The sequence below is a fragment of the Patagioenas fasciata genome, chromosome 9, assembly GCF_037038585.1.
Source record: "Patagioenas fasciata isolate bPatFas1 chromosome 9, bPatFas1.hap1, whole genome shotgun sequence".
Lineage (NCBI taxonomy): Eukaryota > Metazoa > Chordata > Aves > Columbiformes > Columbidae > Patagioenas > Patagioenas fasciata.
Window position 1 is genome coordinate 8,961,367 of NC_092528.1, and position 13,249 is coordinate 8,974,615.

Consider the following 13,249-nt stretch of genomic DNA (forward strand, 5'->3'; position numbering starts at 1 on the left):
ACTGTGCGCATGAGTGTGAGTGACAGTGTGTGACCACAAGTTGGAGTATCAGTGAGCATCCAAGCGAGCATGAGCGTCCACAGGAGTGTCTGACTGTGTGTGTCCAGGTGTGACAGTGCGAGTGTCTGAGTATGAATGTGAATGTGTGTGAATGACCGTGTGAGTGTACTTGTATGAGTGTGTCTTGCATGAGTGTGAGTATGCATGTGGGAGTGTCTGGGTGAGTGTTAGTGTCTGTGAGAGTGTGTGAGTCCAAGTGTGAGTGTCAGTGTCCCTGTGAGTGAGAGTGACACTGTGAGTGTGAGTGTCCATGTGCGTACGAGTTTGAGTATCTGAGCGTGAGTGTCCACATGAGTATCCGTGTGAGTGGTTGTGCGAGGTGAGTGTGGGTATGAGTGAAAGTGTGAGCATCTCAGTGCCGGTATGAGTGTGTCTGTGTGAGAGTTACAGTGGGAGTGCAACTGTCCGTGTGTGTCTGAGTATGACTGTCCAAGTGTATGAATAGGAATGTGAGTGTACATGTGAGTGCATAAGTGTGAGTGTCTGAGTGTGTCCGTGGGAGTGTATGAGTGACAGTCTGAGTGTAAGTGTCCGTGTGATGGTGTGAGTATGCATGTATGAGTCCGTGTGTCTGTCTGTCTGAGTGTCCTGCGTGAGTGTATAAGTGAATGAGTGACCGAGTATGGGTGAGGGTCAGAGTGTGACTGAGAGTATGAGTGTCTGAATGTCTGAGTGTGAGGGACAGTGTGTGAGCATGAGTGAGTGACCATGTGAGTGTCCGACTGAGCATGAGTGACCATGTGAGTGTCCGACTGAGTGTGAGGGACAGTGTGTGAGCGTGAGTGACCATGCAAGTGTCCAAGTGAGTGTGAGTGATGGTGTGTGAGCGTGAGTGAGTGACCATGTGAGTGTGTGAGCGTGAGTGACAGTGTCTGCGCAAGTTTGAGTGTATGAATGAGTGTGTCCATGGGATTGTCTGTGTGTCTGCGAGTGACTGTCCACATCTAGTGTATAAGTGTGACTGTTGTCATGCATGTGAGTGCCTGCACGTGTGTCCTTATATGAGTGTGTGAGTGTCTCTGCCCAGCTGTGTGTGCAAGTGTTCACAGTTGTGTGGGTGTGTAAGGCTTAAGCCTGTTGGTGGGTGAATGTTTATTGTTCAAAAAAAAAGAAGGGTGTTATGCTCACATTGGTCCACCTGTGGGAAGGGGCTGCAGGTTAAGCCCCAGCTTTGAGAAGCACCATTTCCATGTTCACATCAGCTCAGTAAAGTTTTTTGTGGGTTTTTTTGGTAGGTTTTTAGTCACCATTCTGCCATCAGGTCTGGTCCTGCCTTGCTGCTGAGCACAGAGCTGTCTTCCCAGAAGACATGTGGGGGGCAGATGCGCTGTGCCCAGGAGGGGTAGCTGGATTCTCTTTCAAGTATGTTTCTTCTTGGTGTTCACTGTTCCTTTAATTCTCTACTGTTCAAAGTGGGCTTGAGCACCCCCTGCAGCTTTTTTGATGTTTCTTAGACATGTTTTCTGTTTCAGTAACTAGCAAGAATTCAGGTGCTGGTGACTTGCTAACCTCGACCAGTATTCTAAGTGACCGGCATGTCTCCAGTATGGTCTCTGCTTCACCAGTCTTCCAGCTGAAGGACGGCTTTGCTGAGGGTAACCTTCTAGTATCACTTCTACTCATTAGTGGGTGGGGTTTTTTAAGCTGCAAAAGCAACATCTTTGACTTGAAGAGAAACACATTCACACAGATAGACATGTTGGAGACATACACAGGCTGAGAGTTGCTTTTACAAGTTTCTTTATGAAATTAAATGTTGCCCCTGTTCTGGGGGGAATTAATAGTGCAAGAACGGCTTTGTACATGCTACTGAATTCAGATATCCCTGGATGACCAGCCTTTGGTCAGCTACAGCATCAACAAACACTGGACTTACTTCTGCACTCTGCAGACAGTGCTCACAGCAATGTCACAGGACATCCTAAGCTAGGGAACTCGGTCAGTATGGCTTCGATCTCACACTATGGTAAGGCAAATCTTTCCTTTTGCTAAACAAAGTTTAAATTAATTCTTTTTGGCCACAGTTTGAAGCTTGGGTACTACAAGTGAGGCTCTTAGTGCCAAATTTAGTTGGTTTTAAAGTGGCTTTTCATTTTTTTTCAAGGTGTCAAAAACCTGCAGTAATGCTCCCTAAATTGAGGATCTGTGGCAGTTTGCATAACAACTCTGGTTTTAGTCTTTTATATTTGAACTGTAGACTCTGACTTCTGGGAGCTAGGTTTGCAAATATTGACCTTTCTTAGAAAAAATAATAAAACAGACAAAACAGGCATCAAGTTAACAACATCTGACAAGAACAATTACAGACTTAGAAAATACACAGTTCTGATTTTTACCATAAATAAACACATTACAAACAATGAGCATTTTCATTGGCCAGGAGATATGGCAGAACAATGGAGAGACGAGAATCTAAGGAATTGAATACGGCATTAATTAGGCACATTTTTCTCTAACTTATGTAACTCAAACCCACTAGAGAGATTCTTGAACTTGACTCATGCTGCAGGTTCATTGGCACAGTTTCATGTACTATGTAGTTCATCAGTGGTGTTGAACTAAAGGAAAGAAAAAGGTCACAGTGCAATACTCACTGTTGTCTGGTCTGAGTGCCTGCAATGGCTAAACGACTTAGTTAGACGCGTGTAGGAGGATCATGTCTTTGAGGAACGAGGGGCGTAGGGGTGGGCAGAGAGCAGAAGGGTTTATCCATAGAAAATGCATCATGTCGGTGGCTCTGAACTGCTGTTCTGAGCACATCAGGTGTCCCAGCTGCCATCCCCTCGCCGACAGCTGCCGGGCAGCAGGAGTGTTCACGGCAGGAAGGAACGAGTTCAAGCACAGCTGACAAGCAAAAATCTTTCCAGATGAAACGTGTCAGGCTCCCTGCTGTGAACTCTTCTGGGAAGTCTGCCTCTTGGGCACTGTGCAAGGCTGGCTCGACAGGGCTGGCACAAATGCACACGTGTGCAAGCACACACACAGTGTCTCACCTCAGAGCCAGTGCAGTCAGTCGGTCTGCAAAATAAATAGGGAAGGCAGGAGCACGTGTGCCATCCTCTGTAAACAAAGGATTGGAAGAACCTGGGCTCCAGCTCCCAGGACTGACGGATAAAGTGCTTTTTCAGAAGGGGTTCAGGCACAAACACAGGCTGCCCTTATTTCCGGAAGGGCGTCAGCCTGCTGATGTTCTGCCAGAAGTTCGAGGGCTTGCGCTTGGGCTCTGCCAGCATGAAGACTTGCTGCTGAGGGAGCGTGGTAGGCAGGGTGGGATGCTTCTGACGCATCAGAAAGTCATAGTAGGGCCTGGTGACAGCTGTGATGAGGAGATGGGGAACCAGGTTAGTTGAGCACAGCTCCCTTCCCAGTCCCTGTTAAAGCTGCAGGGGTTGAAGCTGGGTTTGCCTTAGTACTGCCCTTAGTTTCAGCTCTGCTTTTCAGGATTAGAGGTGATGCTGTGGAAGTCCCAGAAGTGCACAGCATAACTGACAGGTGTTCTGTCACAGGAATGTAGGGCTAAACAACTGCAGCTTGTCACTAGTGACAAACTTAGCTTGTGCCTTTGGTTGTCCTGGGAGAAGCAGCTGATGTGCATGTGCCTCTCACCTGTTACAGCCTCCTGCACTGGATTTCTGAGTCGTTTTGTGGGGTATCCTGTGCTGCTTTGCCCAGAAGGACTTTGCTCTATTAGAGAGCTCTGGCCTCCTCCTAAACTTCTTTCTGCAGCCAAATCTTACTTCTGACTTACACTGAAATTTATCCAAGCTTTCTCAGAGGTGAGTTGGCTTGGATTTACCTGCTGGCTGGTACCACCAAGGGAAGTAGTTGCCTTTCTGTGGGTCTAGCGGAAAACAAGTCAAATCTCTTAAGAGAGTGGTGGCATCACAAAATGGGGTAGCAGGAACCTTCCTTTCTGTTGCTTGAGTTCACACTCCCCTGGCTGCTGCTCTATCTTCCTTGTCTCTTGAAGTTCTGTCAATGAGTGTGATACCTGCCCATGGAATTCTGCCAGAATCACAGGTTTCAAAGCATCTTCCACAGGCACAACTGCCCAGGCTCGAACAGTCCTGCTGCAGTGACCTTTATGAGCCTCTTCGCATCACCAAGATTACTACAGAACTTGACCTTGTCTTTTCGCACAGGGAACGCTGTACACCTTGGAGAGCCTGGCTTCTAGGGTGAGGCTGTGAACGAGCCTTTGAATGGAAGCTGACAGCTTGTGGTTTCTGGCACAGTACTCAGTGATTTGGTGCAAAGCAGCTCTCCTGCTGTTAGGAATAGTTTCCTGACTCCAGGAACTACACTGCGGATTGTCACATCAGAGCTCACCATCTGGCTGCCTCAAGAATTTGTTAATGCCACTTCATTGAAACTATTCCCACATAGTAAACGTGTAACCGCCCCCCACCATGTATATGTTCAGGTGTGACTCACCCTTCGGCTTCGCAGTGTGGTGTTGCTTGCTGGCGTTCAGCATGGCCTGCTTCTTCTGCACCTCTGTGATCGAAAAACCTTGAAGATAAAATAGAATTTGTACATCAGCAGCAGGTCATCAATCTGTATCTCATGGGAAGACACTGGCACAGACAGTAAAGGAAATACGGGGTTAAGAAAATGCCTGAGGTGAGAGGTGACAAGCTGAAATTACTCCCAAAGCTGGAGGGGCACACACTGCTCCCCCCAGCCTGTACTGCGCTGCACAGCTCTGCCATCCCCCTCACACAAGCTTTACTATCAGCCCTCACCTCTCACACTCTGCTGGGTGAAAAAGCCAGACCAGCTGTGGTTCAAATGTCATTAGATCACAAGTCTGAATTAAGCAGCACTAGGACAGAGCAATGAAAACCTCTCACGAGAACCCTTGACTGAACATGTTTTGCATAGATATTGCTAAGTTGGGCACTCACAATACACTGTAAAATAACGAAGCTGTATATAATATATTGACTATTTTGTCAGCACTGCCTGAACTCATTAAAGCTACATCAGCCTCCCTGAGAACGTACTGCAGTGTGTGGACTGGGTGGTTGGTTTTTTTGGTTTGTTTGATTTTTGGTGGTTTGGTTGGGTTTTTGGGTGTTTCCATTCCCAATTACACAGCTTCATTCAGAATGTGCAGTTCAGCAGCCCAGAGCTGGACTGGCTGCCTCCCTTCCACTCTTACACATTGGTTGGTAGCTAAGAAAAGAGAAAAAACCAATACACCAAGCAAACACCAAACAAAGCTTCCCAGCATTGTTCTGTCCATACCTGTCTCCTGGTCAAGCTGAACCTGTCTCCTTTCATTCTCAAATGCCTTCAGCCAGCGCTGTTTCTGCTCAGGCTTTTTTGCACAGAATAAGTGGACTTCCTCAGTGTCTCGGCAGTGCAACTTAAATGCATTTTTCACACTGATATTGAAGTCCTTGTCCTTCCCATCTTCTACATCCAGTATTTCCATATCATCCATGTTGATCCGACTCTTATAATACAAGATGTCCCGACGCAGAAGGTCCTGTAAGAGAGAACATACAGACATTACTGTTTCCTGTCCCTTTCTTAAACATTCATTTTCTTCCATATGATGAAGGGCAAAGCTCCTGCTGACACCACTAGCAGTGAGAGCAACTGCATGGCTTTCTCTAGGAGAGGCTGTTGTCTGCCACTGTGGGGTATCAGCTGCCCTGAATGAGAAGCAAGCCTGTGGTATCACACATGAGCCCAAATCCTCATTAAGCCAGTGTCAGAAAATAGTATTTGAATCCTACAGTCCCAGTTAGAAAGCCAAAAACTCCTAATTAGCTTTTGGTTTTTGTGTTGAAAATGAAAAATAAATTTGAGAGCAGTGATAAAACAGTCTCAGGGCTAAGCTAGGTGGAGCTACCTGTATGCCATAGATTATGCAAAAAAAATTCCAATGGAAGATAACCTTTCATTTGCCCTACAAAGAAGATTTATTTTATTACTTAGGTCATGAAAAATAACATGGCCTGTACTTACAAACTTACAGAATATGTTAATATGTTCTTATTGACCGTCAAGGTCCACAGCTCTTCATCAAAGCTGCAGTTACCTTCTGAATATGATGTTATTCTCACATGGAAGAGCAATTGAAAGAAAACATTTAAAATGAGTGACAATGCTCCTACTTGAGTTGTGTAAAATAAACCCATACACTAACCCGAGAAGCAGCTCACTGCTTTCCTCTCTTGCTATAAGAACTAGGCCAGTAGTTAGTTCCTGTAGTTATTGCCATGGTCAGGTGCACAGAACACACCAGACCGTCTGAGGAAAGACAGCAACAAACACACATTAAAAAAAAGATCTCTGTGCCAGAAGCACATATGATGCCAGCAGATATTAAGGAAACAAAGGGGCAGCAAGGGACTTCACTCAAATTCTTAAGCATTATAATGAGAGCATTTGTGTCTGGTTACCTTCTTGCAGCAGACAAGCTGGTGATCGAAGAGGAAGAACATCCTCTGTTGGCTCTTGGCTTGAGGGTGGGAGATTTTTGTTAATTCCCCAGAATAGATGAGTTCTGAGCTTCTGACTAGGACGTCTTCACCCTGAGAACAGCACAAAGAACAGGTTGGTCTTAGCCATCTGAAAAAGCAGGGGAGAAGAAATAAAGCCATAGTCTCACAGGAGAACCTTAGCTTGGCTGAGGGACCTGTGGGGCCTGAATTCCTGCTGACAAAGCTCTCCTCTGGGAGTCAGCAGGAGCCTTAGTGCTGGAGGACAGTCCGTGTCACATCAGGGACACACTGGGCCCTTGGCACCCTGGGACAGGAACTGAATTTGATCAGAACAATAGTGTGTTAAATGAAAAAAATCTCTTTTTCCAGAGAGTCTGCTCAGGAGAGCTGAAACATCGCTGACATCAGAGGAGGCACATAGACAGAGAGCTGAGAATTTAGCCTGACATCTTTGGGGAGGGAGACAGCCTGGTTTTAGGAGTCTAGGATTTAGAAAATCAGTAGTTTTCTTTCTTTTATTTAGTTTTCTGTTGTTTGGTTGTGGGTTTTTTTGTGGTTTTTTTGTGGGTTTTTTTTGGTTTGTTTGTTTTTTTTAATTGCCTTTCTGCAAGAATAATGTGGCTTATTAAAGCATTAAGGAGTAATTCTGTCCATCTTGAGAGTTTGAAATCACTCAAGATAAAATGGGGGCCAAAAGGAAAATAATAGAATTTTACAAGCCTATATGTGAATTTTACTCTGCAAGAAAAATGGGGAGCAAAAATCCCAGGGAACAAGCAAAGGCAGTTGGTCTAGCTGAGTTAGATGCTAGACCTTTTCAGCTGTACTAAAAGATCCACATCTATTTAAATAAATAGAAAAAGAACCTCCCAAAGAGGGGCAGCAGAACTGAGGCAGGACTAGACAGTAATCCTTATGGAGATCTTGCGGCAGGCAGAAGCTGGAGGGGGAGAAGAGCAACATTCAGTTTATGGGGAACTAATTCTCTTACCTCCCAGTCTTCTATGGAACTCTGCCACTGAGCGATCTTGTCAATGTTCTCCAGCCGCCGCTTCCTCTCATTGATGAGCCGAGCAACGTTCTTCATGGCATTTAAGGCAGCTTCGACATCTTTAAAATCCCTAGGGTAGAGCAGAGGTGTTAGGCATGGCAAAATGACACGTGCTTGTACCTGCACTGCAAGGGGCGCAGTCTAGTGTGGCTTAGGGCCGGAGAGCAGAAAATAAGAGTTCCACTTGCAGTTCTACCCCAGCTGTTTTAGACTGGAAGCCAGAGGTACATGTTTCTGTGGGCAGCCTTTCAGACATGTGCTGGTTTTGAGGCACAGATTACAGTCTTCTAACAAATCCAGGCCCAATTTGTGGAAGGCAGGGGGGTAAGCAACCAAATTCAACCACAGAAGTGTAAATACAAGTTGCTAGCAGAATCTCCACGGCTTTCCAAGCCTTATTTCATTTCCACGTTATACAATATATTCATAATGGCACTGTTTTTGTACAGGGACTGATTCTGTCATGCACGGATAAGGCAGTTCAGCAATAATTGGCTTCATTTCAAACAGGAGCCAATGGTTTATCTGGACGGGTAGGACAGAAGCTGATCCACCCTCCCCCACGCACCATCTGCTGCCAACAGCTACTTCTGCCGAGTTTCGTGTAGCTGGGAAGGAGCTGTTCTGCACAACTTGTCTAACACAATTTTCCAAACATCTGTGTACTGTGTTAAGGAGCTTTCTGTTAAGAGACCAGCTTCAGAACAACATGCTTATAGATTTATTAAGACATGCTCAAAACCACTCTGAGAAATACCAGTGCTGTAATGAAGAAGGTACAAGTCAGTCAAGCCACAATGGACCAATATCAACACTTTCCTTTAATACAGATTTTTTTCATGTTTTATTTCTATAGCTAATTATTTCAAATGCTTGATTCAGTGGCAGTTATTTGAGCCAAGGGCAGTGCCCTCACCCTGAAACAGAGCATTGGATTTGGTGGTTTTGAGCTACTGTCGAAGAGGCAGCGAGTGCACAAGGCTTGACTGCTGTGGGGCACGACATGAACATTTTTGAGTATATTCAACCAGTGCTTCCGGAGGCAAAGTTTTTCAACACTACCACAAGAAGCACTTAACTCCAAAGTATGTATGTGCTGGTATCACAGATATGTGGAGCAAATAAAACAGAAAACTACCATTGTAAGGCAGACCTTGCAACTCCAGATCTGTAACAGACAGGAAAGCCCAATACTACTGTAATGGAAAATTATGTTTTTGATAGAAATTTTTTTTTTCTCCCATGGTTTCTATAAAGTAACACAGAAGAACCGTGGTACGGCCTGCTCTTGGCAAGCTGCCCTCAATACACGATTCTGCATCAGTCCATCTCCACAAGGCCAGTCTCGATCCTTCCCTCCCCACCATGCTGACCTACCTGTGTTGGGGGTTGGTGTATTTGAGCAGTTCAGCCAGTTGCAGTGGATATTTGCAGATCTTCTGCACAGGAGTCAGCAGAAACCCATCCAGAGAGATGTCGATCATCTTCTGCAGCAGGCGGCAGGCTTCGAAGAAGTAGACGTACTTGTTGACTTTTGTGAGGCGGGAGAGCTCCATGCAGGCGTTGGGGTGGTTGTTGCAGTATTCCGAATATATCTGAAACTCTGTTTGCTGCAAGGGAAATGAAGGGTTTACTGTCCGTGTTCTTTAGGGCGATAGCCTGGCTCCAACTGCTGTGTGTGAGTTCCCTGGGTAGGTCCCACTCCTGTATCTCATGGGGCTGTTTGGTAATTTCTGTCCTTCACAGACTTTGGAGCCAGGGGACCTACAGCTGGGGATGGGCAGCCTATATTACACATTACAGCACGTGCAGCTTATCTGAGAGACCGAGATGTTTCCACATATTCTGGCCTGTGCTCAGCTGAACATTTTTCATGACTGGGTCAGCAGTTGCTGATCCTGCACTGACCTCAAAATGCCATAGTTGTAAACTCAGGTCCAGCTCGAGACTTTGGAATCCTCCTACATTTCTGCCTAAAGTAGCATGGTCTGGCAGGGAGTGTAGTGCTCAGGAGCTGAGACACTTTGAAAATGTTCTTTCCGCAACCACAAGAACTAGAGGATGTTTGGTTGGGAGGTGGGTAGTGGTTGAACAGGGGGTGGTGCTGGTGGTGTTTAATTTGGTGGGGTGGGGTTTTTTAAACCAAACTTCATTTCTGTCAAATCACATTCTAATTCCTCTGACTTAATCCACATTCAGCTACCACTTTCGCATGAAGTCAAATTTACTTACATATTCCAAGAAGCATGAGCCGACCTCACTCAAATGTGGGTGGTCTTTGTTGAATTTCTTCTCTAATGCTTTAACAAATTTCTTCTGGCATCTGTAGATGTCCTCAATATTCCCAAAGATTGTCTTCAGCTGCTCTTCTGTAAACATATCAGCTCTTTTGCGGCACTGCTTAATGTAACCCTAGGAGGAAATCAAATTGTAAAGCGTCCCTGGGCATGTGCTCTGTGGCCTTTGGTTATCAACAGAAAACCCCACGGACAGTAGTCAGTTGTACACCAGGTTCCTGTACCCCCTTCCTGCAGAGGTGTACCCATGTTTTAGCTGTTATGTTCTCTAATACCACCCAAAACACTGCAGAAATACAAACCAAGCCACAGTTACATCACTGCCTTAAACAATACTGTAATCCACACCTGAAGGAGTCCCAGAGCTGCCTTCTCTCCTGGTAAAGACACCTTTATCTTTCCGCAGGCTACAGGGTGTTCTGAGCCCAGCACCGATCCACTGATAGATTTAGGCCAATTAAATCCAGTTGGGGATCTGGTTTGTATGCTCGTGTTAGGAAGTACCTGGCTGACTTGAGGCAGAAGGAGGGCACAAAGGAGATGGGGCGATGCTACAGGGGGAAAGGCTTGTTTGATAAGGGTGTGCTGCTTTGCCCCAGCTGGCTCTCCTGGAAGGCACTACAATTTTGTGTCCTTTCAGTGAAGAACTGTGTTCCTGGAAAACTCATAAATTACCTTCATTTACCCCAGAGCACATGACAGCGTGTCTATTCTGGAAGAGGTGTTGCAATATTCAGCATATTTGCAAGTGAAAGACCTAATTGGCTGAACATCCCCCAGTTATTTAGATCTGAGCATGACTTGCCTGAAGGCTGCAGTTGCTGATTATATTACCTCAGAACATATATTAAAGAGGACAGCAATGCTAGACATTTACTTTCCTGTGGCTTGGGAAATTCAATTAATTCCATTTAATCAGAGCTCAAGTGGGTGCTTCAAATACAGAGGCATTTGGGATATTGCTGTAAAGAATTGTCTTCTGTTTCCTAAGCATGTAATGCCATTTAGCAGAGCAGGCTCTGATGGAAATACCGTTTCACTTTCAGAAAAGCTACCTGCTTAGGTTACTCTCTGGGCAAGAATGAGACACACTTTATTATCCTTCAGACAAGTTCTTACATTCACTTCCCACTTTATTTTGTTACCTCACAAATGTCCTTCAGATGCTTGATGTAGTCTCTCTCTGTGCTTATGATCTCATTGATGACGTTGGTCCTCATCTGATCTTTGGTGGTCTGCCCCATCCCAAAGCGGCGGGTGCCACTGCTGGAGTCGTCCTCTTTGCCACCCTCTACCTTCAGGGGATAATCTTCCATGGGTTCATCCTGGTTTACTCGGAGCTGTGCCAGACACACAAGAAGTTCACCGTTTGTATTGCTACACACAACTCTTCCAAGGAAGGCAGTTGACTGAATGGCAGACAAAGACTGAGCTAGGACACGGAGCCAAGAGGGCTGCTATGTGTGTGCTACTTGTAAACATATTTTCCCCGTGAGGAAGCTAAGGCCAGGTACTCAGTTTTGGGAGGGTACTTTCAAGCCACATCACAGCTGCTCCTACTGTGTGACATGGGTGGTTATAAGCAGACATCCGTTGTGGACAGTCACAGGAACAATATGGAGTCCTCCAGGAAGAATACATACAAAATCAGGACAGGGAATAGTTCCTCAAGTGAAATCTGCTTAATATACCTGTGACGGGGCACTTAGGGAGAGAGGGGAAAGCTAGTAAATAGTTACTTTTTTGTATAGCTTCATTGTTGTTCTCCTATAATAAATAACAGGTGACCTCTCAGTATCTCCTTCCCCAAGATTATTTAAAGGGAATTTATTGTTAATATAAAAGCAGATACAGATGCCAGCAGGCACATGATGTGGTAAGGAAGGGTATTACTTTACAAGGCTGTGTGTGAAACTCATGGTTCCTTCACAGTGCCCATCAGATGGCAGCACAGCATGAGCAGAGAAAAACACCAGCATTCTGTAGGCACACTGTCCTACAGAGCCTCTATTGTCAACAACAGCAAAGTACCTTAGCAGTAGGCAATTATTGTGCATTTCACTTATGAGAACTATTTTATGTAGTAGTACTTTAGCTCTTAGAGTGCCTACGTGACCATTTTGTACACAACTCAGCACACAGAAGTGAAAAACACTGGAGTAGGAACACGCATAACTACAGGCATTTTTAGTGCAATGACACAAAACTGCTTTAAGCTTTTGATGTAGTTTCTTCTAGGCAGGACTACTTACCACTTGATACACATATATTTCCATACAAAAAATAGTGCATACCCAGCCCTTGTCAACATAGGCATAGACTACACTTACTCCCTGTTTACAGGTGGTGGAGCCCTCAAGATGTGCAATCCTGATTTTCCTTCACTGTGAGCAGAACAACGTTGGACAATCTTAAAACTCAGACCTTGGCCTGAAACTTCTGTGGAGTAACTGAGAGAGAGACCTGTGGATTCATCCAAGTCCCCAGACACACCAGCCTTCCGGCAGTAAGCCTGAGACCCAGTGATAATTGGCAGGAAATCTTCACTCAGATGCTTGAATAAGTGCTGTAATTACTCTGCATCCCTAATAGCTAGCACTAGCCTGCTTTCCCCTCAAATAATATCACAGCTTTTTGCCAGCCAGGACAACCATTAAACTTATCAGTAACATGAAAGAAAAAAAAAACCAAACCACAGTGTTTTGACTGCAAAAAGAGCAGTTCCATCCCCACCAGTGCTGAGAGTTTGGTCCTAGTAATCTCATGTGCAAAAACATCCACTGTTCCTAATAGTCATCCAGCTCAGCCTGCCTCCTGCAATCTATAACAAAGCATTTCAAAACTTTTATAGCACTATCTGCCCCACTTCTCCAAGGACTTCAGCTACTGCATCACCTCGTATCACCTCCTTTCATGCTTCACCTGGTTTTGGGTCACTTGTGATCTGAAGTGACCCGGATAAGGAGCTAAAGGGCTGAGAATCTCTGCCCTTAGGCACCTCATTGCCTTTGCAGCACTGACGAACCTGCCCTGAGGTGGTGAAAGCAGAGCTGGGCATCCACACCAACAGACACAGCCCAAGGAAGGAAAAAAGCCCTAGTCCTCACAGCAGGAAAGGAGTGCACAGCAGTTACCCAGACTCTTGGTTTTATCCCCCACTTGCACAGAGAATTCAGATGTGTTTCAAAATGCTCTGCTGGAAATTAATCTAATCTCTGCAGGGTCTGCCTCAGCTGTTCTATACAGCTATTTCTATAGGGTCTATATTTCTAGTTGGCACCAGGGTGAGTCTTGGCCCAAAAGCATCAAGCATGTTGTTTCTCCTCCCTCACCATTTGTCCCACATGACTTCCAAGACTTTGTGTTTTCCTCCTCCATGTTTA

The 13,249-nt window shown here is 45.4% G+C and overlaps 1 protein-coding gene across 1 annotated transcript in view; it reads right to left on the reverse strand.

Annotated features, from left to right (window-relative positions):
* Positions 1–1,783: 1,783 nt before the first annotated feature.
* Positions 1,784–13,249, reverse strand: part of LOC136105211 (uncharacterized) — a 205,749-nt gene continuing 194,283 nt past the window's right edge. Inside the window, 9 exon segments of the mRNA XM_065844848.2 lie at positions 1,784–3,276; positions 3,279–3,376; positions 4,495–4,572; positions 5,311–5,554; positions 6,477–6,608; positions 7,510–7,639; positions 8,947–9,179; positions 9,802–9,981; positions 11,012–11,206. Of these exon segments, the coding sequence (XP_065700920.2) occupies positions 3,196–3,276; positions 3,279–3,376; positions 4,495–4,572; positions 5,311–5,554; positions 6,477–6,608; positions 7,510–7,639; positions 8,947–9,179; positions 9,802–9,981; positions 11,012–11,206 (1,371 nt within the window). The 3' untranslated portion in view covers positions 1,784–3,195.